Genomic DNA, 23,011 nt, shown 5'->3' with positions numbered 1-23,011 from the left:
ATCCTTATTTTATAGACAAGTAAACTAAGGCATAGAAAGTATATCAAACTGATAGTGATTACAGTTGTAGATGGGTGGAGAGTGTGAGGATAGGGGTGGAGGCTGAAAGAAACAGAGCCTTACTTAAGTGTTTACAGGAAAAGGGAAAGCCCTACTAGTAAGTTTGGTTTATATTAGTTTCAGTAAATATTTATTTTTATAGTTCAGAGTCAGTTAAAATAAGATGGTTAGAATACAGTACCACTAAGGTTTTATCAAGCTTTCTAATCAGTGAGTCTAAATATTTTGATTTACAGTGATGCATATGTTTATGCCATATTGACATAGATGACTCTCTTAGCTGGTGGCTAGATGAGAGTGAGAGAGGTTGATGGCTAGGAAAGTCACAACAATATCTGCCACTCCCCCACTTGAATTTGGTAATAGTAGGATCTGGATCAAATAAGGATCAGAACACCGTAAGGGGAAAAACAGTAAGTTAAAGAGATGGCCTAAAAGAGCATCATACAGCCAAGTGCGGTAGGAAAAACAGGGAGCGGGAATTAAGTTTTGTTGTTGGTTTGGTTCATTTTGAATTCCTGAGCAAGGACTTCTTGTTTTTCTCCAGTCTGTTGGATCCTTGCAGCTTGAACTGCTGCTAGGATGCAGGACCTCCATAATCGCCATGATTGTACTGTTCTTGAGCTGGCTCTGTATAAAAGCATCTCTGTTTTTTAAATTGACTGTGGAAATATGTGAGTATATTAAATAGTAAAGCATTCTAATGGTCTGTTAGTGTTTTAGTGTTTGTATGTAATATGTGGTACTGTTCTGGAAAACAGCCATTACATTTATCCTGTCTTCATAATACACATGTGCCTGAAAATTAAGTTTTGTTACAACAACTTATTTTCCTGTTGAATTTTCAGAGTTAGAAGCTTTTCTGTCATTGTTACCGCTTCCTTGTCAGTAATGTGGAACAGTGACTTCTTGTCAAATAATTAAGAAACTCAATCCTCTCATATGTCATAAAGACTTTCATTTTTCAGGAAAATGAATGTCTGTTCCATAACTCTATTTATGGAGTCATAGGATTTTAAAGCTAGAAGCTTTATTGATAATGTAGATAATTTTTCTTTCTGAAGAAACTAAGAAGAGGATAATGGTTGGTCCTAAAGTCACTTTTATGGCTTTTCAGTGCAAAAATAAGGTCTCCTAATTTGTGGTCCAGTTAGTTTTGCTTCATTTTAATTCTGTAGGTATTTATTGATAACCTCTTCCTAGTCTAGCACCACCATGCTGTTAAAATTTAACCATGTTTATCCACTGTGTAGAAATTAAGTGCTGCATGTTAAGTGAATTTTCCCAGTTAATTTTTGTAAAGCCTGTGTCTGAGTTTTCCTGTGAATAAGAGTCTAGCTTACTAGTAATATTTTTAAAACATGTATCATTCTTTGCTTTTTAAATAAAATATAGGGAGCCTGACTTAGCATATACCCTGTAATTTGTAGTTTCTGCCTAGGGAATTAGGAGGGGGACAGTTTAGAAAGAGGTGGCAGGGCTAGGGGTCTTTTCCTTAGAACAGACCATTTTCTTGTATACTTAAAGGGTGTTATTTGCAAGCAAAAGACTCAAAACCATTGGTATATGTATGTTTCCACAAGTTTAAATTCATTTTTCAGGCATTCACTATAATGAGGCACCTGTGTACTAGAAGTGAGACGCCAGTGTCTAAATGTTAGTCCCATCGAATCAGTCAACAAATACATACGTTATGTAAGTAAGGCACTTGTACACTGATCTTGGAACATGCTCCCCACCCCACTCCCCCAAACCAAACAGTTATGTCATAAACTTACAGAATTGTTCAAGCTAGGCGTAATCTTAAATCATTGATCTGGCTTAATGGGAAAGTGTTTGGTATTCTATTTTTGTGTGTATTTTTATATTGCTTTGAAAATTTCATTTATAAAGTCATACTTATGGCATGTTTATTAAATAGGATTTTTAAAAAATAAAAAGCTAGGTAAGACTCTTGATGCTTATAACCTCCAACCCTTGTTTCTGACATTTATATAACTTTCGGTTTTAACAAGTATTTTTAAGATAAACACTTCAAGAGGCATTGCAGCAATTTTTGATGCCTGTTTTTTCTTTTGAAAAATCTTTTCTTGGCAATCAAATTTCTATCAAATTCAGAAACATTTTATTTTTGTAAATGTACTGGATGTATAGTGTTTTTTTTTATTTTGAGCTCATTCTGTAAGTTTTTGCTAAGTTAAAAATGTCAGTCTTGATGTTTGTTTCATGTTTTTTGCCAGAAAACAGAAAACATTTGCAGTTTTGAAGGTACTTAAAATATTTTCGTTTACATTTCTTAAGATGACAATTTTAATCTCTATAAATGCTAAGCAAATACTTTCATTTATTTCTAAGAAAAATAATCTAAAACATTTATCATTCATATAGTTAAGTAGTTATTCTTTATGTTTTATATTTGAAAGAGCTGAGTTTAAGTGAAAAATCAGTAGTGAATATAAAGGTATGAATTCTGCACACTTTACCAGCCACATGTGCTATTAACTTTTTTTTTCTTTGGAGACAGTGTTTCACCCAGGCTGAAGTCCTATGGCACGAACTCAGCTCACCTCTGCCTCCCGGGTTCAAGTGATTCTCCTGCCTCAGCCTCTCGAGTAGCTGAGATTACAGGCACCCGCCACCACGCCTGGCTAATTTTTGTGTTTTTAGTAGAGACGGGGTTTCACCATGTTGGCCGCGCTTGTCTTGAACTCCTGACCTCAGGTGATCCACTTCCCTCAGCCTCCCAAAGTGTTAGGATTACAGACGTGAGCCACCATGCCTGGCCTTAACATTTAAATTAAAGTGAAATAATATTAAAACTTCAGTTCCTCCATCACATAACCACATTTTAATTGCTTCATAGCCACATGTGGCTAGTGTCTGCCATATTGGACAGCACAAATAGAGAATGTTTCCATCATGGCAGAGAGAGAAACAAAGGAAAATGAGTAATAATTATGAAGTGAGTCAAGAGACAAAGGTAATGGTAACTAGGACCCTGAAGGCATTTATGCTACTGCGGAAGAAGAAAGAATGCTGGTTCCCTCGTTCTGTACCATTAGCCTGCTAGGGTTTCCAATTCCTCTGTTGATAAATATTGCTCTATGACATATATACAAATGGAGGGAAATACTGGAGAAGGAATGGGCAAGTTGAAAAGAGGTCTACCACAGTTTTAAAAAATCTGGACACATGGTATTTAACTCATGCCGTGTACCTGCTCAGAAGCAATAACATCAAATTATTGATCCAACTAAAAAGTTTGTTAAGTGTGTTGTGGTAGTTTGTGAATGAAGTACTTTTTATTCCTTCAGTACCAAAACTTCATTAACTTTTTAAAAATGGAAACCAATTTATTGGGGTGAAACTGACATAACATAAAATTAATCCTATTGAAATGAACAGTAGGATTCAGTACATTCACCGTGTATGCAGCCGCCTCTGTCTAGTTCCAAACATTTCATTCACTCCAGAGTAAAACCCCTCACCCATTAAGCAGTTTCTCCCCATTCCCTCGCCCCCACCCTCAGCTCCCACACCCAGCCCTGGTAACCAGCAATCTGTTTTCTCTCTGGGTTAACTCTAGATATTTTATATAAATGGGATCACAAAATATGAAACTATGTGTATCTGGCTTCTTTCACTTAGCAAAGTGTTTCCAAGGTTTATCCAAGTTTTAGCATAAGTCTCTACTTCATATTTGTGTGTGTGTGTGTGGTTCAGTAGGATCCCATTGTATGGCTATACTACCGTTTGTTTACCCATTCATCTACTGATGGACATTTGGGCTATTTCCACCTTTTAGCTATTGTGAGTAGTGCTGTTATGAACATGAATGTACATGTTAAAGTACCTGTTTTCAGTTCGTTTGGGTATATAAATAAGAGAGGAATTTCAGGGTCGTATGATAATTTTATGCTTAATTTTTTGAGGAACCACAAAACTTTTCCACAGTGACTGAGCCATTTTACATTACCGCCAGCAATGCACAATGGTTCCAGTTTCTCCACATCCTTGCCGACACTTGTTATTTTCCATTTTTTGTTAGTGTTACAGCTGTCTTAGTGGGTATGAAGTGTCACCTCATTGTAGTTTTGATTTGCATTTCCCTAATGCTAGCATCTTTACATGTGCTCTTTGGACATTTGCGTGTCTTCTTGAGTGAAATGTCTATTCAGATCCTTTGCCCATTTTTTAATTGAGTTTTCATTTTGTTGTTGAATTGTAAGGGTTCTTTTTATAGTCTGAATGCTAGACCCTTACCAGATACATGATTTGTAAGTATTTTCTCCCATTCCGTAGGTTGTGTTTTTTACTTTCTTGTAATGTCCTGTAATGCACACAAGTTTTTATGTTTTGATGACATCCACTGTATCTTTTTTTTTTTTTTTTTTTGAGATGGAGTCTCACTCTGTTGCCAGGCTGGAGTGCAGTAGCGCCATCTCGGCTCACTGCAACCTCTGCCTCCTGGGTTCAAGCGATTCTCCTGCCTCAGCTTCCCAAATACCTGGGACTACAGGTGCGTGCCACCATGCCTAGCTAATTTTTATATTTTTAGTAGACATGGAGTTTCACCATGTTGGCCAGGATGGTCTCCATCCCTTGACCTTGTGATCCACCTGGCTCAGCCTCTCAAAGTGCTGGGATTACAGGCGTAAGCTGCCGCATCCAGCCCTGTTTTTTCATTTATTTATTTATTTTGAGATGGAGTCTCACTCTGTCGCCCAGCTGTAGTGCAGTGGCACAATCTCAGCTCACTGTAACCTTCCCCTCCTGGGTTCAAGGGATTCTCTTGCCTCAACCTCCGGAGTAGCTGGTACTATAGGCACATACCACCATGCCCACCTATTTTTTGTGTATTTTTAGTAGAGATGACGTTTGACCAGGTTGGTCAGGCTGGTCTCGAACTCTTGATTTCAAATGATCCACCCACCTTGGCCTCCCGAAATGCTGAGATTATAGGCATGAGCCACTGCACCCGGCCAGTGTGTCTCTTGTTTCTGTTGCTGTTCATGCTTTTGATGTAATAGCTATCAATTCATTGCCAAATCTAAGATTATGGAGATTTACTCCTATGTTTTCTTCTATGAAGTTTGGTTTTAGCTCTTAAATTTAAGTTGCTGATCCATTTTGAGTTAATTTTTGTATGTGGTATGAGATAGTGGTCCAAATTCATTCTGCTTTCTTCTACTTTTTATAACTTCTATAAGAACTGAAATGCATTTAATCTGTGACTTCTTTGAAATGTGTTGTTAGAAGCCAGGATGGAGCAGGTTTTTCCGAACCCTGAGTCCTAGTGGCTTATAACAGCACACATATTTCTTGTCTACACTGTACTAGTCTCTCAGAGCCTGGAGCCTCTGCTCAGGAATGAAGCTGACAAAACGTCCAGCATGTGGTGGTCTCTGTGGAAGGCGTGAGGTCTTTTGTGCTCAATCATGTCAAGGCTTCCACTTTGGCTTAATTTCACTGACCAAGCAAGTTACTTAGCCGTGGCCAGCTTGATGAAAGATGTGCAGTCCTAGCAGGTGTTCGGAAAGAGAAGGGAACAAAGTAGGTAATGCACAGTGCCCACCAGAAAATATCACTGAACACGATGGTGTTTGCAAAATATTTGACGTATTTGTTCCAAGTTTAAAAGTTTTAAAACATTCCCATTTAAGTGGAGTCTAAAAGGATATGGTAAAGCATTATTGATTCAGAATTTGGGGTAGGTTTTATACTAACTGTGCTTGCTGAAGTTTACTTTTTCATTATTGTAAAGAAAAGTTGTTTAGCTAGATAGTAATGTAAATGGGATTTAATGAAGAGAATCCTTGGCTTGATTTAGAAAAACAATTTCTAGGTAATTTAGTAGGAGGTATTTGAGTACATGTTATATTCATTTGATAAACTTTTCTGTTTCAAATAGTGAAACAAGAAGGCAATAATAGTAATAGATTTGAGAAGCACTTTAAGACTATTGCTTTTATCAGGATTTTAAATTTAAAAACATTAAAACACTTCATAGCTTGTAAATCCTATGGATTAGGATACACTAATTTGTGTGACTTCCATAATCCAACATTAGAGCTTGGTTACCCACAAAGTAACAAAAATTCTGACATTAATTTCTAGTTGTCTAGTCTCTTACATGCTGTATCTAAATTATAGAAGTATAAAAATTGAAATGTATAGCATTTGTCAGCTACATTGCTAAAAATATGGCATTAGAAAACAGAGAGTGATATTATGGAACACCAGTAGGTGTCAGTCACAGCCTGTGCAAGGGCTGATTACTTGCCAGGAGTTTGGGGCATCTATTCCTAAGTGTCTGTGTGTTTTAAGGCATTATTCTAATGAACTACAATTTTCTCAAAGTGAATGTGCTTATTTTTAAATAAAAACACAATGTACCTACTTGTTAATAAAGACACAAAGATGCTCTATTGGCAGCAAAAGCATCATTTCAGTGCTTAATTGTGTGTAGAGCTACAGCTCAAAAGTACTAACTAGTTTGTCATGGAAAGATTAGAATGCTATTTGATGGAGCCGAGTAGACATGCAGAAAGAATGGCCGTGGAGTGTGTGAATTAGCCAGATAAAGTATTGATATTAGCAGATGAAACTAGGTGAAGGTCTAACAGTCAAACAGCATTTCTTTTTGGACAAATCTTTCCTTTTTATAGGAACAGCTATAATTAAGGCCCTCTACCCACTGGTTCCCTAATTTTTCTAGGATGCTTTGTATGTATGCCCATGAACGGAAGTGTATAGTCTCAAGGGAGATACTGATGATAAAAACAAAACACTCCAGGGATTTAGACGGATCCACAAGGAACATGTGAGAAATGACTAGTTTTGAAGGACCTTGTTGCATATATCAGTATAGAAACTTGGGGCAAAAAGAATCACAGCTTTCAGCATTTGAAAACGAAATACAAATGATACTGATAAGAGTGGGTACTCCAAAATGCTTCCTTGATTTCTTAACAGTATTCATATTCAGTGATACTTGGTTATCACAAAAGGGAAGGATATGTATATATAAACAGTTTGGGATACTGTTGCTAACTATTTAAATACATCAGTATGCCAGTATGACATTAATAATGACATTTTCTGGTTTAAAATAAACCAGTGATATTCCATTGTGTTCAGGATTTTTTAAAAGCTATTCCTTAGTATAAAATATAAGCCCTTAGTGATCTCTTCCTTGCCATTCTCTGTAAAATCATACATCTTCATACCCAATGGCCCAGACATACCAAACTAATGTCACTTGTCCTAGTGAATGTTTAGATCTCAAATTGTATACAATTGATTATAATCAATTGTATAACAGCTTATGCTGCACACAGCAGATCTTAAAATTCAATTTTAATTTTTTTCAATTATAAAAGACACATGCTCATTGTTAAAAATCCAAGTTTCTCTATAAAAATTTCTTGGTTATTTAAAATAGTCAACTTTCTGGTCCTCAACACATTCATTTTTCTATTGACATGATTGTTTTTCTAACAGGATTTTTGAAAATGTAAGATTTCTTCAGGAGTGCTGTTATGTAGTTATAGCAGAATGGATTGTATTTGCAGTTTCCCAGTTGTACCTTGTTTTCTTTTGGCTTTTCATATGTTGCTTCTTGTGCCTAGAAAGCTGTACAGAATTACCCTCCTCTCCATTCCATGTCGGCCTGTTATAATTTATGTCTTTTGGAACTCGGGTCAGATCTAATGTCTTCTAAAAAGCCATTCTTGATTCGTTATTACTGATACACAGTTTACCCTATAGTATGCTTGAATGTAGATGAAAAAAATTAGTTTTGACTCAATGTGCTCCTCCAGCCTTTTGACTCTTTCTTTTCGTATGTGTAAATTTGAACCCCCTCTGTGTGTGTGTGTGTGTGTGTGTGAGAGAGAGAGAGAGAGAAAGAGAGAGAGATATATGTGTATATATGCATATATCTGTGTGTGTGTGTGTGTGAGAGAGAGAGAGAGAGAGAGAAAGAGAGAGAGATATTATATGTGTATATATGCATATATCTGTGTGGTGTGTGTGTGTGTGTGTGTGTGTGAGAGAGAGAGAGAGAAAGAGAGAGAGATATATGTGTATATATGCATATATCTGTGTGTGTGTGTGTGTGAGAGAGAGAGAGAGAGAGAGAAAGAGAGAGAGATATTATATGTGTATATATGCATATATCTGTGTGTGTGTGTGTGGTGTGTGTGTGTGTGTGTGTGTGTATGCGGACTGGCTTTCAGTTATTTACAGGAGGCTTTCTCCTCTACCCAGTACCTCCAGCAGAGAGAAGCCTGCTTTCAGTCTGTGAGTAGAATTGTTCTAGGATTCTTTTCATGGAAAGGCCAGCCCTTTCAGGACTCTGACATTTTCTGGGTAAGGGACCTAGGTTTGTCTGCCTTTCTCTCTTCTGCCAATGGCCAATTTCCTGTCCCTCCCATATCACACCTCTACTCTGATCTCCAGACCTGTGGCCAGGTCTGACACTCCCGTGGACCACATGAGCTCCAGCTTTCCCTATTCATTTGGAGCTTAGTCGGGTCTTGTACCTGGGGGCCCTACAGATTTCCCTTATTTTCTCTTGAGGAGCATGATTTGAGAATTTAGAGGATATATTAGTTTTTTAGGGCTGCCGTGACAAATTGTCAAAAACTGGGTGACTTAAAACAACAAAAATGTATTCTCTGACAGTTCTTGAGACAAGAATTCCGCAATCAAGATGTGGTACGAAATGGTTCCTTTTCAGATTGGTTCCTTCTCAGGGCTCTGAGGGAGCATGTGCTCTTTGCGTTTCTCCTTGCTGGGAGTTGCCAGCAACCTTCGGTGTTCCTCAGCTTCCAGTTGTGTCACTTCAGTTTCTGGTTCTTCCCTCTGTCTGTGTCTGTGAAGCACATTTTCATTTCTTCCATGACCATGGATTTTGAGGTTTGTGGTTTCTCTAAGGCAGGGGTCCCCAGTTCCTGGGCTATGGACCTGGTACCTGTTAGGACTGGGGCCGCACAGCAGGAGGTGAGTGGCAGGCAAGTGAGCGAAGCTTCATCTGTATTGACAGCCACACCCTGTCACTTGCATTACCGCCTGAATGCCACCTCTTGTCCCATCAGGAGCAGCATTAGATTCTCATAGCAGAAACCCTATTGTGAACTGCACATGCGAGGGATGTAGGTTGCACACTTGTTATGAGAATCTAATGCCTGATGATCTGTCACAGTCTCCCATCACCCCCAGATGGGACCGTCTAGTTGCAGGAAAACAAGCTTAGAGCTCCCACTGATTCTTCATTATGGTGCGTTCTATAATTATTTCATTATGTATTACAATGTAATAATAATAGAAATAAAGTGCAAAATAAACTTAATGCACTTGAATCATCCCCACACCACCCCCACAACCTTGTCTGGAAAATTTGTCTTCCAGGAAACCAGTCCCTGGAGACAAAAATGTTGGGGACCACTGCTCTAAGAGATATTGCTTTTTATTGTTCAAATTTATAAATTTAAGTTGTAGTATGGTCTCTATAAGAATAGAACCCAGACCTGCTGATTATTTTCACATTTTCTCAAAATTTACACCCCTCAAAAAGGTAGTACTTTGTATTTAAATAAATTAGAAATGTTTAGACATTTTTCAAAAATAAAATTTAATTCTGAGTTTTTAATTTTCAGCCAGAAAACCTTGCTCAGAAGCTTCCAAACCTTGTGGAACTGTGAGTCTGTTTATTCAAATTTTTAAAAAACCAGAATGAACATAATTCTAAGTTATTTGAAATGATAGGATATGTCATCTTAATGTATTAATTTGTTATTTTTTGGTATCATGGTCATGGTACTCATGTAGGTAGACCTGTGATTCTACTAAACCCAATAGTATTTTAAAGTATTTAACCATTTACAATTGTATTTTAAATATTTCACTTCAAGGTAGTGAAGATGATGAGAAATGCCTTTTCTCTGGGTACAGTGTCTTCTGTCACAGAATCTTTCTGGATAGTCCATGTAATTGGGAAACTATTATTGTTATTACTACTACTACATGTAATACTTCATATAAACAGATAGTGTAAAATGTGTAAAATATACAGTAAAAGTCTCTTTTCCTGCATCCTCCACGCTTCATTTGTTTTAGTTCTTTTTATGATTACCTCCAAGTGCTAAATACTATGTTTACACCATTGTTTTTTTAATGCACCCGTGTTAATTATCTATTAACTTACCACTAAGGAAGATAAATTTAGATATCTTATATTTCCCTCTCTGTCTAGCTGCCTCCTAATTTTTTGCAGGAGGGTTTGCATCGCTATTTCTTGTACTCTTTGTTGTTTGGCACGATTTTCAAGAGGTCAAGGAAGGAAATCTAGCCTTATATACCTGCCATCTTTTCTGTCATGTCCTTTGTCCCATCCTTTTATTTTGAAAAATTTCAAACTAACAAGAAAGTTGAAAACGTAGAAAGAACACCCATATACCCTTCACCTAAATTTAACCAATTTTGACATTTTGCCACATTTGCTTTCTCTTTCCCTTTTCTACCTGTCTCCTACCCCTCTGCCCCCAGAAGCTGAATGATTTGAAAGTAAATTACAGACATAATGTCATTATCACACCTAAGGAAAGTAATATTCATTATAATTTAATACACAGCTTATGTTTAAATTATGCAACTTTTCAAAAATAATGTATTTTAAAAGTAGATGTCTGAATTCACTGGATTATTTCCTCTTGATTACATTGATTTAAACATTTTTGATGGTGTTTGACTGCAAAACTTGCTTTATCAAGTTTTTGCTTTCATCCTTTTGTATGTGTGTATATGTGTATTATTTTCTGAAGTTTCTGATAGTTATGCACATCATGGTTTTTTCTTTTCCTCTAAATACTTAAGTATGTATTTCTAGCAACAAGGCTGTCTTTCCATCTTTTTAGTTTACTTTTGTGTCCTTTAGGTACTTTACAGTTTTATTTAAAATAGGTTTTGAAAATTTCTAAAGTCTGTTACTAAGTATTTAATCTTTTTTTTTTTACTATTGTAAATGAATTTTGTCATGTGTTATATCTTCTAACTGGTTATGTTTTGTATATATGAACAAAGTTGATTTTTGCGTGTTAACTTTATATCCTGGTATCTTGCTGAAATCTTCATTGTTCCAATTCGTTTTCATGATAGATTCTCTATAAAGTTTTCTAGATGTACTCTTACGTTGGAAAATACAGATAGTGTTACTTCTTCTTTTCCAACTGTTATCCCTTTAATTACTTTCTCTAGTCTTATTGCATTGGCTAGTTCCTCCAGACAATGTGAAAGTGTCCTGGAGATAGTGGACATCCTCGCCTTCTTTCTTTAAAAAAAAAAAAAAAAATTTAAGACCGAATTTCACTCTTGTCGCCCAAGCTGGAGTGCAGTGGCACGATCTCGGCTCACTGCAACCTCTGCCTCCCGGGTTCAAGCAATTGTCCTGCTTCAACCTCCCAAGTAACTGGGATTACAGGCGTCCACCACCATGCCTGGCTAATTTTTGTATTTTTAGTGGAGACGGGGTTTCATCATCTTGGTCAGGCTAGTCTCAAACTCCTGAGCTTGTGATCCACCCACGTCAGCCTCCTAAAGTGCTGGGATTACAGGCATGAGCCACTGTGCCCGGCCTCTTATCTTCTTTCTGACCTTGCTGGGAATGCCTCTAGGGTTTTCCCCATTAAGAAAGATGCTGGCTTTACAGTTAAAGTATCTGTAATCTATTGTTTTAAGCAAATATTCATCGTTATTAATTATCTATTGCTGCTTAACAACTTACCCCCAAATGTAGTGATTTAAACATTCAATATCTTATATTTTCTGAGGCCCCAGAATCTGGGCCTGACTTAGCTGGGTGCCTGTGCCTCCAGGTCTCTTACAAAACTGCAGTCAAGGTTGTTGGCCAGGACTGCAGTCTCATCTGAAGACTTAACTGAAGAAGGACCTTCTTCTATGTTCATTCATGTGGTTGTTGTCAGGTTCAATTCCTTGTAGGCTGTTGAACTGAAGGACTCTGTTTCCTGCTTGCTGTTGGCTAGAGCACCTCCCTCAGTTCCTTGCCATTTGGCCTTTCTGTAGGATAGTTTACAACATAGCAGCTAGCTTCCATCAGAGCAAGCAAGCCAAAGAGCAAGAGAGAGTATACACTTTCTCCCAATCCCTGGTAATCACTAATCTACTTTCTGTCTCTATGGATATGCCTTTTTCTGGATGTTTTATATTAGTGGAATGAAACAATATGTGGCCTTTTGTATCTGACTGCATTAACATAGCATAATGTTTTCAAGGTTTGTTCATGCTGTAGCAGGTATCAGAATTCATTCCTTTTTATGGCTGAATAATATTCCGTTGAGTAGATACATGATGTTTTGTTTATCTATTCATCAATTGATAGACATTTGTGATGTTTCCACATTTTGAAAGCTTTTCCTTTTACAGTTTCTGGTTTGTCAGTTGTTTGTTACAACTGTTTCAGGCAGCTGTGAAGTTAAACAATTGCCTGTAATTTGTTTCAGTTTACAATGGTTTTTGCACTGGGCAATCTCCTAGTCAGATGGAATAAAGACAGCCTTGCAAGTGGGTCTTCCAGGGAACCATGAGACGAATCTTTGACAGTTCTCTGAGAAGGAAGCTTTTAAGGCACTCTGACGTGGTCCTACCCCTTGCTACTGCTTTTCTCCTTGATTGTGGGCTGTTGGTTTTTCAGTCTTCTGCAGAGCAGGAGAGTGGGGTTAGGACTAGAGCAAGTGAAAATATCATGAAGCCTACAACCCACTGTTCTTACTGACGTTCAGTCATTTTTTTCTTGAATAAATTCTCCCTATATTACTGTAAGCCTTAGGTTCATTTCCAGAATTCTCAACATGTAGCATCTGGACATTTCTGACAGTTTCTCATTGTTTTTATGGAAGGGAATTTTTGGAGGTTCTTACTCTACCAATTTTGCTCAAAATTTTTAGTTTTGTAAAAAAACTGCCAGTTTGCCAGATTAGCTGTCCCATTTTACATTTCCCCTGGCAATGTATGATTGTTCCAGTGTCTGCACATCTTACCAGCATTTGGTGTTGTCTTTGTTATTTTAGTCATTTTGATAGATGTGTGGTTTTTATTACATTGGAATTTTAATTTGTATTTCTATAATGACTAATGATATTGAGCATCTTTTTGTATACTTATTTGTCATTGGCATCTTTCTTTTGGTGAAATGTCTGTCCATGTCTATTGCTCATCTTCTGGTTGTATTTTTTTTTAATTTATGAGTCTTAAGAGTTCTTTGTAAACTAGTTTTCTGTTTTATATGTTGTTACAAATATTGTCTCCCAGCGTATAGCTTGTGTTTTCATCTTCTTTATGTTCTTTTGCAGAGCAAAAGTTTTACATTTCGATGAGGTCCAGTTTATCATTTTTTGCTTTTATATGTCCTGCTTTTGATGGCACGTCTAAAAACTCTCTGTCTAGCCCTATGTCCCAAAGACTTTCTCCTTTCCCCACCCACCACCTAAAGTCTTACAGTTTTTTATTGTACACTTATCACCTATATTAAAAATTTTTTTTTTCTGGGATTAGAATTCTTAGTGACCATTTTATTTTCCTATCAGCCCTTTCATGATATTCATTATTCCCTAGTGTGCATAGTTTCTGAAGAAACATCTACAGTTGTTACATTTGTTCCTTTGTGTGTAATGTGTCTTTTTCTCCCTTGGGCTACTTTGAAGGGTTTTCATTTTTTACACTAGTTTTAAGGGATTTGATTTTGATGTATCTTGTTGTGGTTTTGTTCTTTCTTACCTTTGAGGTTCATGGGGCATCTTGGGGTTGTGTCTTCACAGTTTTTATCAAATTTGGAAAATTTTGACATTGTTTCTTCAGAGACTTATTTATATACCCTGTTCCTGGCCCCTGCTTGTGGAACTCTTACATGCTTGTTAGACTGTTTAATACTGTCCTGTAGTCACAAAGACTCTTCATTTCCTTTTCAAACTTTTTTTCCCTATGTGCTTCAGTTTAGACAAATTGTATATTCTAGTTAAGAGTCAGTAATATTTTCTTCTTCAGTGTCTAATGTACTATACTAATCCCACTCAGTGAAGTTTTCTCTTTGGTTATTGTATTTTTTTTTTAAGAGACAGGGTCTTACTCTGTCACCCAGGCTGGAGTGCAGTGACTCTATCCTAGCTCATTGCAGCCTTGAACTCCTGGGCTCAAGGGATCCTCCCATCTCAGCCTCCCAAGTAGCTAGAAGTACAGGCATACACCATCATGCCCAGCTAAATTTTAAATTTTTTCATAGACATGGGGTCTTGCTGTGTTGCCCAGGCTGGCTTTCTGTGTGTGTTTTTGAGACAAGGTCTTACACTGTCACCCAGGAGTCACACTGGAGTGTAGTGATGCAATCATGGCTCACTGTAACTTCAAACTCCTAGTCTCAAGTGATCCTCCTGCCTCAGCCACCCAAAGCTCTGGGATTATAGGAGTGAGCCACTGTGCCCAGCCTGTTATTATATTTATGATATCTGGAAGTTCTATTTATGCTTCTTTATATCTTACAGTTCTTACAATGTTCATATTTTCATTTACATAGCTGAATATAGTTGTTATAGCTATTTTAATGTCCTGTTTGCTAATTCTATCATCTATGTCATACTGGTTTTATTTGTAGTAACTGGTTTTTCTCCTGGTTATGGGTCATATTTTCCTGATTCTTGGAATGTCTAATACTTTTTTATTGGATGATGGACCTTATAAAGTTTGCATTTTTGAGAGTCTAAATTTTATTGTCTCCTTTTTTCTGGCATGCAGCTATTTGCAGTTTATTTTGATCCTTTTATGGCTTATTTTTATACTTTGTTAGGATAGGTGGGTAGGTTAGCCCTATTACTGAAGTATGAGCTTTCCAGAGTCTTTCTTGAATACCTCAAATGATCAACAAGGATTTGGCACACTTGCTCAGAACTTGAATGTCTCTCAACCCTATGTGAGTTTTGCAGACTGTTCAGCTGATTGATTTTCAGCTGCTTTTTGCCTGGAGTTCCTTTTATTTTTTCTTCTATTATTTTTTGAGATGGGGGTCTCATTATATTGCTCAGGCTGGTCTTGAATTTTTGTCCTCAAGTGATCCTCCTGCTTCATCCTCCCAAGTAGCTAGGGTTACAGGTATGACCCACTATACCCTGCTAGAGTTTCTCTTCTGTGTGTTTGTGCTAGAATTCAGCTATGAGTGAGGCCAAGGGATTCCTTATGTAAATTTTTTTGTTTGTTTGTTTTTTGTAGTAGTGGCTCTCTCTTCTTCAGAACTTTACCCCACAACTTCCAGTTGCCTCAGGTTCCCTGAACTCTAATATGTGTCCCCTGAACTCTGATATGTGTCTCCATAACTCAGTGAGACTTCTGTACTTTGTTTGGGCTCTCCTTCCTGTTCTACAGTCCAGAATTTGCCTCTAGGAAGAAAGCTAGGGAGATTGTGTGGCTTCCTTCCTTTCTCGTAGGGAATGTAGTCCTAGTTGCCTTTGTTAATATCTGAAAATAATTGTTTCATGTACGGTCATGCACAGCATAATGATGTCTTCGTCAACGACAGGCCACATATGTAATGGTGGTCCCATAAGATTATAATACTGTGTTTTTACTGTACCTTTTCTATACTTCTATGCTGTACCTTTTCTATGTTTACATATGTTTAGATACACAAATACATTGTGTATCAGTTGTCTGATTGTGTTACAGTTGTCTGCAGTATTCAGTACAATAACATACTGTCCAGATTTGTAGCCTAAGAGCAACTACACCTTACAACCTAGGCATGTGGTAGGCTCTACCATTTAGGTTTGTGTAAGAACACCCTATGGGCTGGGCATGGTGGCTCACGCCTGTAATCCCAGTACTTTGGGAGGCTGAGGTGGGCGGATCATGAGGTCAGGAGATCAAGACCATCCTGGCTAACAAGGTGAAAACCTGTCTCTGCTAAAACTACAAAAAATTAGCCAGGCGTGGTGGCAGGCGCCTGTAGTCCCAACTACTCAGGAGGCTGAGGCAGGAGAATGGCGTGAACCTGGGAGGCGGAGCTTGCAGTGAGCCGAGATTGCGCCACTGCACTCCCGCCTGGGAGACAGAGCGAGACTCCATCTCAAATAAAAATAAAAGGAAATAAAATGAAATAATATTAAATAAAATAAAATAAAATAAAACAAGAACACCTATGATGTTTGCACAACAAGGAAATCACCTAATAACACATTTCTTAGAACATATCCCAGTCATTAAGTGGCACGTGACTGTATTTCATCCAGTTTTCTTGTTTATAACAGTTGGGTAAATCCTGTTTACTCCATTGCTGTTATTCATCCTGACTGAAAGTAGAAGTCCTGTTTCTTTAATTAAATTTTATTTATTTATTTATTTATTTTTGAGATGGAATTTCACTCTTGTTGCCCAGGCTGGAGTACAGTGGCACAATCTCAACTCACTGGAACCTCCGCCTCCTGGGTTCAAGAGATATTCCTGCCTCAGCCTCCCGAGTAGCTGGGAGTACAGGCATGTGCCACCACGCCCAGCTAATTTTTGTAGTTTTAGTAGAGACGAGGTTTCTCCATGTTGGTCAGGCTGGTCTCGCACTCCTGACCTCAGGTGATCCACCTGCTTTGGCCTCCCAAAGTGCTGGGATTACAGGTGTGAGCCGTTGCACCCAAACTAAAAAAATTTTTTAAATAACTTTTTTATTTTGGAACAATTTTATATTTATAGAAAAGTTATAAACATAGTACAGAGCATTCTGGTATACCCCTTGCCCAGTTTGTCTTGTTGTTAACATCTTAGAATTCCATGGTACAGGCCGGGAGCGGTGGCTCACGCCTGTAATCCTAGCACTTTGGGAGGCCGAGGCGGGCAGATCACGAGGTCAGGAGCTTGAGACCAGCCTGACCAACATGCTGAAACCCCATCTCTACTAAAAATACAAAAAACATTAGCCAGGTGTTATGGCAAGCACCTGTAATCCCAGCTACTCAGGAGGCTGAGGCAGGAGAATCACTTGAACCAGGGAGGCGGAGGTTGCAGTGAGCAGAGATCGAGCCATGGCACTCTAACTGGGGTGACAGAGGGAGACTCCATCTCAAAAAAAAAAAAGAATTCCATGGTTCATTTGTCAAAACAAAGAAGCTGACTTTGGAGTATTCCTATTAAGTAAACATCTATATTTAACGTTGTTTAAAAAAGCTGCCAAGCCATTTTCCAAAGTGTGTATACCCCAAAGTGGCATTCCCACCAACAATGAATGAGAGTTCCTGCATTATTTGAGTAGAAGAGGAACATAATAAGAACATTGAAACATCAACATTTCAACTACTCTGAAATTACCAAAATTAAGTAAAAGGAAGGGACTTAAATTTGAAAGTGCTAAGCCTATGATTACAAATGACTCATAATAACTATAATAACAACAATAACAAGAGCATTCATTTAAATCCTACTGGGAGTCAAGCGCTATTCTAAGAATTTTACATTTATTAATTCATTTAGTCCCTGCAACATCATAGATTAGGAGAGAGAGCAGTTCAGTAATTTCTCCATAGTCACATGGCTATTAAGGTGCAGGCAGTTTGGCTTCAGAGCCCGCTCTGTGATCCACTTTACCAGTAATGGTTCTTAATTGGTTGTACATCAGGATTATTTGAGTTGAGATGGTGTTTCACTTGCTACAGGATGGTTTGGGGCACCAGTAAGACCCCTGGTGATTCTAATGTGCAGTTAGGATTGGCAACACTCTGTATTATTTTTTTAAAGATACATTTATTCAGCGTCATGATCACACTACTACATTTAGCAATCAACAGCATGGGTGCAAAAAAAATCTACATTAAAACCTTTGTTGGAATGCTTTACACTTTCCACAGAACAGAAACTAAAATAGCCTGTTATACAATTATTCACAAATACAGTCCTCAAGTTTTTTGCCCATATACATGAGTATTTGTCTAAAACATGTCTTCTTTATAGCATCTAGGCCCTGCCACCACTGTGCTTGGCTGAGTTCACAAAACTATTGTAACCTGTAGCTTCCCTGTCACTTCTCTGGCTCTCCTCTCGTGCTAAGCTTTGTTTCCTGACAGTAATTAAAATCTTCTGACAATGCCATAGCTACTGCTGCTACTGGAACTGGCATAGCCACTTTGGTTTCATGGTTTGGTCAAGTATTGGCCTCTACCACCATAGGAGCCAGAGCTTCTGCCACCATTGTCCTCCCTTCATGGGTTCAAAATGTGAAGACTGTTGTAATTGTCAAAATCATTCTTTCACCACTTCCAGAATTGCTTCCATTATTATCAAATCCTTTGTAGCCATCCCCACTGCCACCATATCCACCATCACCATGGCTGCCACCAACCCCACCATGACTGCTGAAGTTTCTTCCACGACCAAAGTTGTCATTCCCATCAAAACCACCTCCACGACCACCACCAAAATTTCCAGAACCACTTCAGCCTCTTTCGTTGGATGAAGCACTAGCCATCTCTTGCTTTGATGGGGCTTTCCTAACTTCACAGTTGTGGCCATTCACATTGTGGTATTTCTGAATGACAGTCTTATCCACGGAGTCATGGTCATCAGAGGTTACAAAGTCAAACCCCTTTTCCTGTCACTGTCTCAGTCAGTCATGATTTCAATCACTTCAGTTTTTCCATACTGTTCAAAATAATCTTAGGTAATGTTCTTCAGTGTCTTCTTTAATGTCACCAACAAATATCTTTTTCACAGTTAAGCAGGCACCTGGTCTTTGAGAATCTTCTCGTGAGACAGCTATCTTTAGTCCCACAACTCTTCCATCCACCTTGTGTGGCCTTGCATTCATGGCTGCATCCACCTGCTCCACAGTGGCATAGTGACAAACCCAAAGCCCTGGCGCGCTTGGTGTTGGGATCTCTCATGACCACACGGTCCATGAGCATTCCCCATGGCTCAGAATGGCTCCTCAGGCTCTCATCGGTTGTTTCAAAGCTCACGCCTCCAATGAAGAGCTTCCATAGCTGTTCAGGCTCTTTAGGAGACTGACTTAGATATGATGGCAGGGGGAGGAGAGACTTTAACGATGCTTCTTCAGCAGCATCCAAGGCAGCCACTGTGTACTGTTTCATACAGCATCTTCATTATATGTAGATAATATTTTAAAGTCTGTTTGAAAAATTCTAATCATAATAGTGGGTACTTCAGTTCATATTTTGATTTGGACATTTTAATGTCTTTTTTATAGGTAGAGCTTGAATTGAGGCAAGTATTTTGTTGAAAAAATTTTTTAAATCAGTTCTCTATTTTGATTTGCGTATTCCTTCCTAAAATTAATGTTTAAAGATTATTGATTTTAAAAGGTATAATCATTTCATATATAGAAAGCAAGGAATGAAGTATATCATAGAGTAAATGGTGGGCTTATTTAGATTGTGTTATACCCAGCAGATTAATTAACTTCTACAAAATTGATTTAATTCAACATAAAATAATCTTCATAAAAGTATTAATTTTCTGTCTTATTTTGTGTTACTGACATTTTAATATTCAATATTAGACTTTAAGAATGCAGAAGAAAACTTTTAAATTCTATTTAAAAGTACTTTATAAGATTTTTTTTAAAGTACAATAAATAAAACCATAGGTTTGAAAGTAAAGTTTACTAAAATCTAGTTCTGTTGTCTCTAAATCAATGATATAAATTTATTTTCTTAAATTATTGCTGTATGATCTCCAGCATTCACTTGTTTTGCTCTGAATAGTTGGCTATTTATTGCAGGAAGTCTCCACCAGAGTGTGCTCAAGACACTATAGTGGGAAAAGTGTTACTTAGGCTCGCCCTGACTTCTCAGCCTCTGTGAAAAAGAAAATTTTTTAAGAGAAGCATTTGATTTCTTGTTACAAAATTTATTTTGCCACGAAATAAATTCTGTACCTTGACAGTTAAGTAGTTCTACAGACACTGTAAATGAAGAGTATTTAATCTCTCCGTTGTTGGTTCTCAGTATGCATGCTAGCTAGAAATATCTTTATTTTGTGAAGTTATTTTTTAGAAATGAAAAGTTCATCTTCCTTTACACAATAGGTGTTGATTTTTTTCTCACAATAAGTATGTTTTTTAAAGCCCGAATAAAATGAACTGGAAAAACTAGTAATTTGTGTTATGAAGTTAAAAAAAAACCTTATAGTTTATCTGTTATGTATGCTTTTATTTTAAAATAACAACTAAATCAGTAAACAGATTTAATATTTGCAATTCTAGTACAAAATATTATTCTCGAAGTATTATTAGTTAGCTGTGATAACCATTATTGTATGTTGATGCATTAGAGCAGGGTGTGAAAGTTGTGGCCTATTTATATTTGATAAATTTCTAAGTGAGCATTTTATAAACTGATTATCAGACAAAAGTACTTAATGACAATAGCTGTTTTTTTTCTTTTTCCTTCCTAGATACCTGCACTCAAATAACATAGTTGTGGTTCCGGAAGGTATGTTTACTTAAAAGTTTTAGTTAGAAGATAATATAATTTAAGCTTTGCTTTATAAATAGAACAAATTTTAATTTTAGGACACTTTAATTTTTTAGCTTCAAAACTTTTTTTCTTCTAGTAAGTCCAGTTAAGAACTATAATTAAATAAATAAGTCTAAAATGGTTATAATGGTTAGGTAAACTATTATTAGATAAATTCCTGTTAGGTAGATAATAAGTTCTAAATTTAATGAATCTAGTTAAGAATTCTGGTCAGATAAAAAAGGCCCTGTGTATCATTTCTTGAATTATTTTAGTTTTAATGTTTTTATTTGTGCTGTATTTTGAGTTATATTTTATCTTGAGCTGGAAGTATTTATCACTTTCATGAACTTAGTTTAATCTGTGTTTTTACTGTTTTGTGAGCAACTGAGACAAGGATATTAAGTAGTAAAATATTTTAACTTGGAATACTTGCATTAAAGATTTGATGTAATACTTGAATCAAATTCATTTTGGTTCTCCTTTTCTCTTTGAAGCCATTGGGTCTCTTGTGAAACTCCAATGTCTGGATCTTAGTGACAATGCCTTAGAAATTGTTTGCCCAGAAATTGGTCGTCTGAGAGCTTTACGTCATCTTCGATTAGCTAATAACCAACTGCAATTCCTACCTCCAGGTAATCATAGTCTATAGAACACAGTAGCTTCTTGTCTATTATAAATCTATATTTCTTCATATTTCTCACTGTATGTCTAGGCAATGGGCTGTAGATGTATTTGTAAGTATTTGTCCATTTGTTTGAAGATGAAACTTTAAGGAATGTGGGCGAAATATTACTAAGAGTCTTGTTTGTGATGCAAATGTAAGAAGGTAGCATCAGCTACAATTACTACAATTGTGCATTGCAACCAATATCCCTTTGAATCACTGCTCTGGCAAAATATTTGTACAAAGAGCTACTTCAATTCTGAATTTCACGTAAGAGAATTTAGGTGAGCTTTGCATGATATAATCATTTTACTATCCAAAAGTCAAATACATGCAGTATTTTCTCTTATTCTCCAGTGAGGTAACTAATGTACATTAACTTTTTTTTTTTTTTTTTTTTTTTTTTTGAGACGGAGTCTCGCTCTGTCATCAGGCTGGAGTGCAGTGGCACAATCTCAGCTCACTGCAATCTCTGCCTCCCAGGTTCAAGCGATTCTCCTGCCTCAGCCTCCCGAGTAGCTGGGACTATAGGTGCGTGGCCCCATGCCCGGCCAATTTTTGAATTTTTAGTAGAGAGAGGGTTTTGCCATGTTGGCCAGGCTGGTCTCAAACTCCTGACCTCAAGTGATCCACCTGCCTTGGCCTCACAGAGTGCTGGGATTACAGGTGTGAGCCAGCACGATCCACCTGCCTCGGCCTCACAGAGTGCTGGGATTACAGGTGTGAGCCACCACGCCTGACCTAATGTATGTTAACTTTGATTTTAAAAGGAATCATGCTAAAATTTAGTAGAACAATTTACATTTGAGACTTAAGATTGTCTGTTCTGCCTGCTGAACGCGTAAGTAAATTATGAATGTACCTTATAGATAGGCAGTACTAAAATCTTGCACTTTATTGACAGCCACCATTAAACCCTTTGATTTCTTGGGAGGAACATCCGGAGACCTTGCTTTGTGAATACACATATTTGCAAATCCCACTCTCATATATGATTTCATGTATTAAAAAACATGATAATTAAAAAATAAAAAACTTACGCTTCAGGTATTATATGAAAGTTACTGTGTATTCAAGAATGAGCAGAGAAAGATACAGATGTTAATTTGTCTGAGATTATTTTTACTCTTTTGAGTAAAACCAACTCGAGAATACCAACCAGCCTTTTAGTGTATCTAGGTGAAATATATGACTCAAACAAAATTACAAATTACTACCTGTCATAGAACTTCAGGATAACATGAGAATGTTAAAAATTATGCGTGTTAAACCCACGAATGAAAAAGTCTATGATATTTCTTTGTTTTTTCAAGTCCAGAAATGTCTAAATTAAAACATACTAACAGATTAACTTTTAGACTTTATGTTCTGGCCTTAATATATAGATTCAATACTGTATATAAAAATGGCACCAGTCAGGCTGGGCACAGTGGATCACACCTGTAATCCCAGCACTTTGGGTGGCCAAGGTGGGTGGATCACCTGAGCTCAGGAGTTCGAGACCAGCCTGGCTAACATGGTGAAACCCCATCCCTACTAAAAATACAAAAATTAGCCGGTTGTGGTGGTGTTGTGCCTGTAGTTTCAGCTACTTGGGAGGCTGAGGCAGGAGAATTGCTTGAACCTGGCAGGCGGAGGTTGCAGTGAACCGAGATCACATCATTGCACTCCAGCTTGGGTGACAGAGTGAGACTCCACCTCAAAAAAAAAAAAAAAAAAAAAATGGCACCAGTCAGCAGTGACTGTGTTTTAAAAAATATTTTTT

General features: G+C 37.3%; 1 protein-coding gene across 6 annotated transcripts in view; it reads left to right on the top strand.

The window, feature by feature from the left end:
- The window catches only part of LRRC28 (leucine rich repeat containing 28), a 145,238-nt gene that overhangs the window by 15,699 nt on the left and 106,528 nt on the right, over positions 1-23,011 (top strand). For 4 of the 6 annotated variants that reach the window (XR_004431780.1, XM_033188863.1, XM_033188862.1 and 1 more), the window contains exons 3-5: positions 9,723-9,763; positions 20,518-20,555; positions 21,077-21,214. Coding sequence is in view for 3 of the 6 variants with exons in the window: in XM_033188863.1 (XP_033044754.1) it covers positions 9,723-9,763; positions 20,518-20,555; positions 21,077-21,214 (217 nt within the window). In the remaining 3 variants the exon portion in view is untranslated. Of the gene's footprint in view, positions 1-1,661; positions 1,756-9,722; positions 9,764-20,517; positions 20,556-21,076; positions 21,215-23,011 lie in introns of those variants that run through there. The other 2 variants (XM_033188865.1, XM_033188864.1) reach the window with 2 other exon arrangements.

This window comes from Trachypithecus francoisi, unplaced genomic scaffold, assembly GCF_009764315.1.
Source record: "Trachypithecus francoisi isolate TF-2019V2 unplaced genomic scaffold, Tfra_2.0 Lachesis_group3, whole genome shotgun sequence".
NCBI lineage: Eukaryota > Metazoa > Chordata > Mammalia > Primates > Cercopithecidae > Trachypithecus > Trachypithecus francoisi.
The sequence above is the reverse complement of the archived record's forward strand: the minus strand, read 5'-3'. Positions and strand labels throughout refer to the sequence as shown.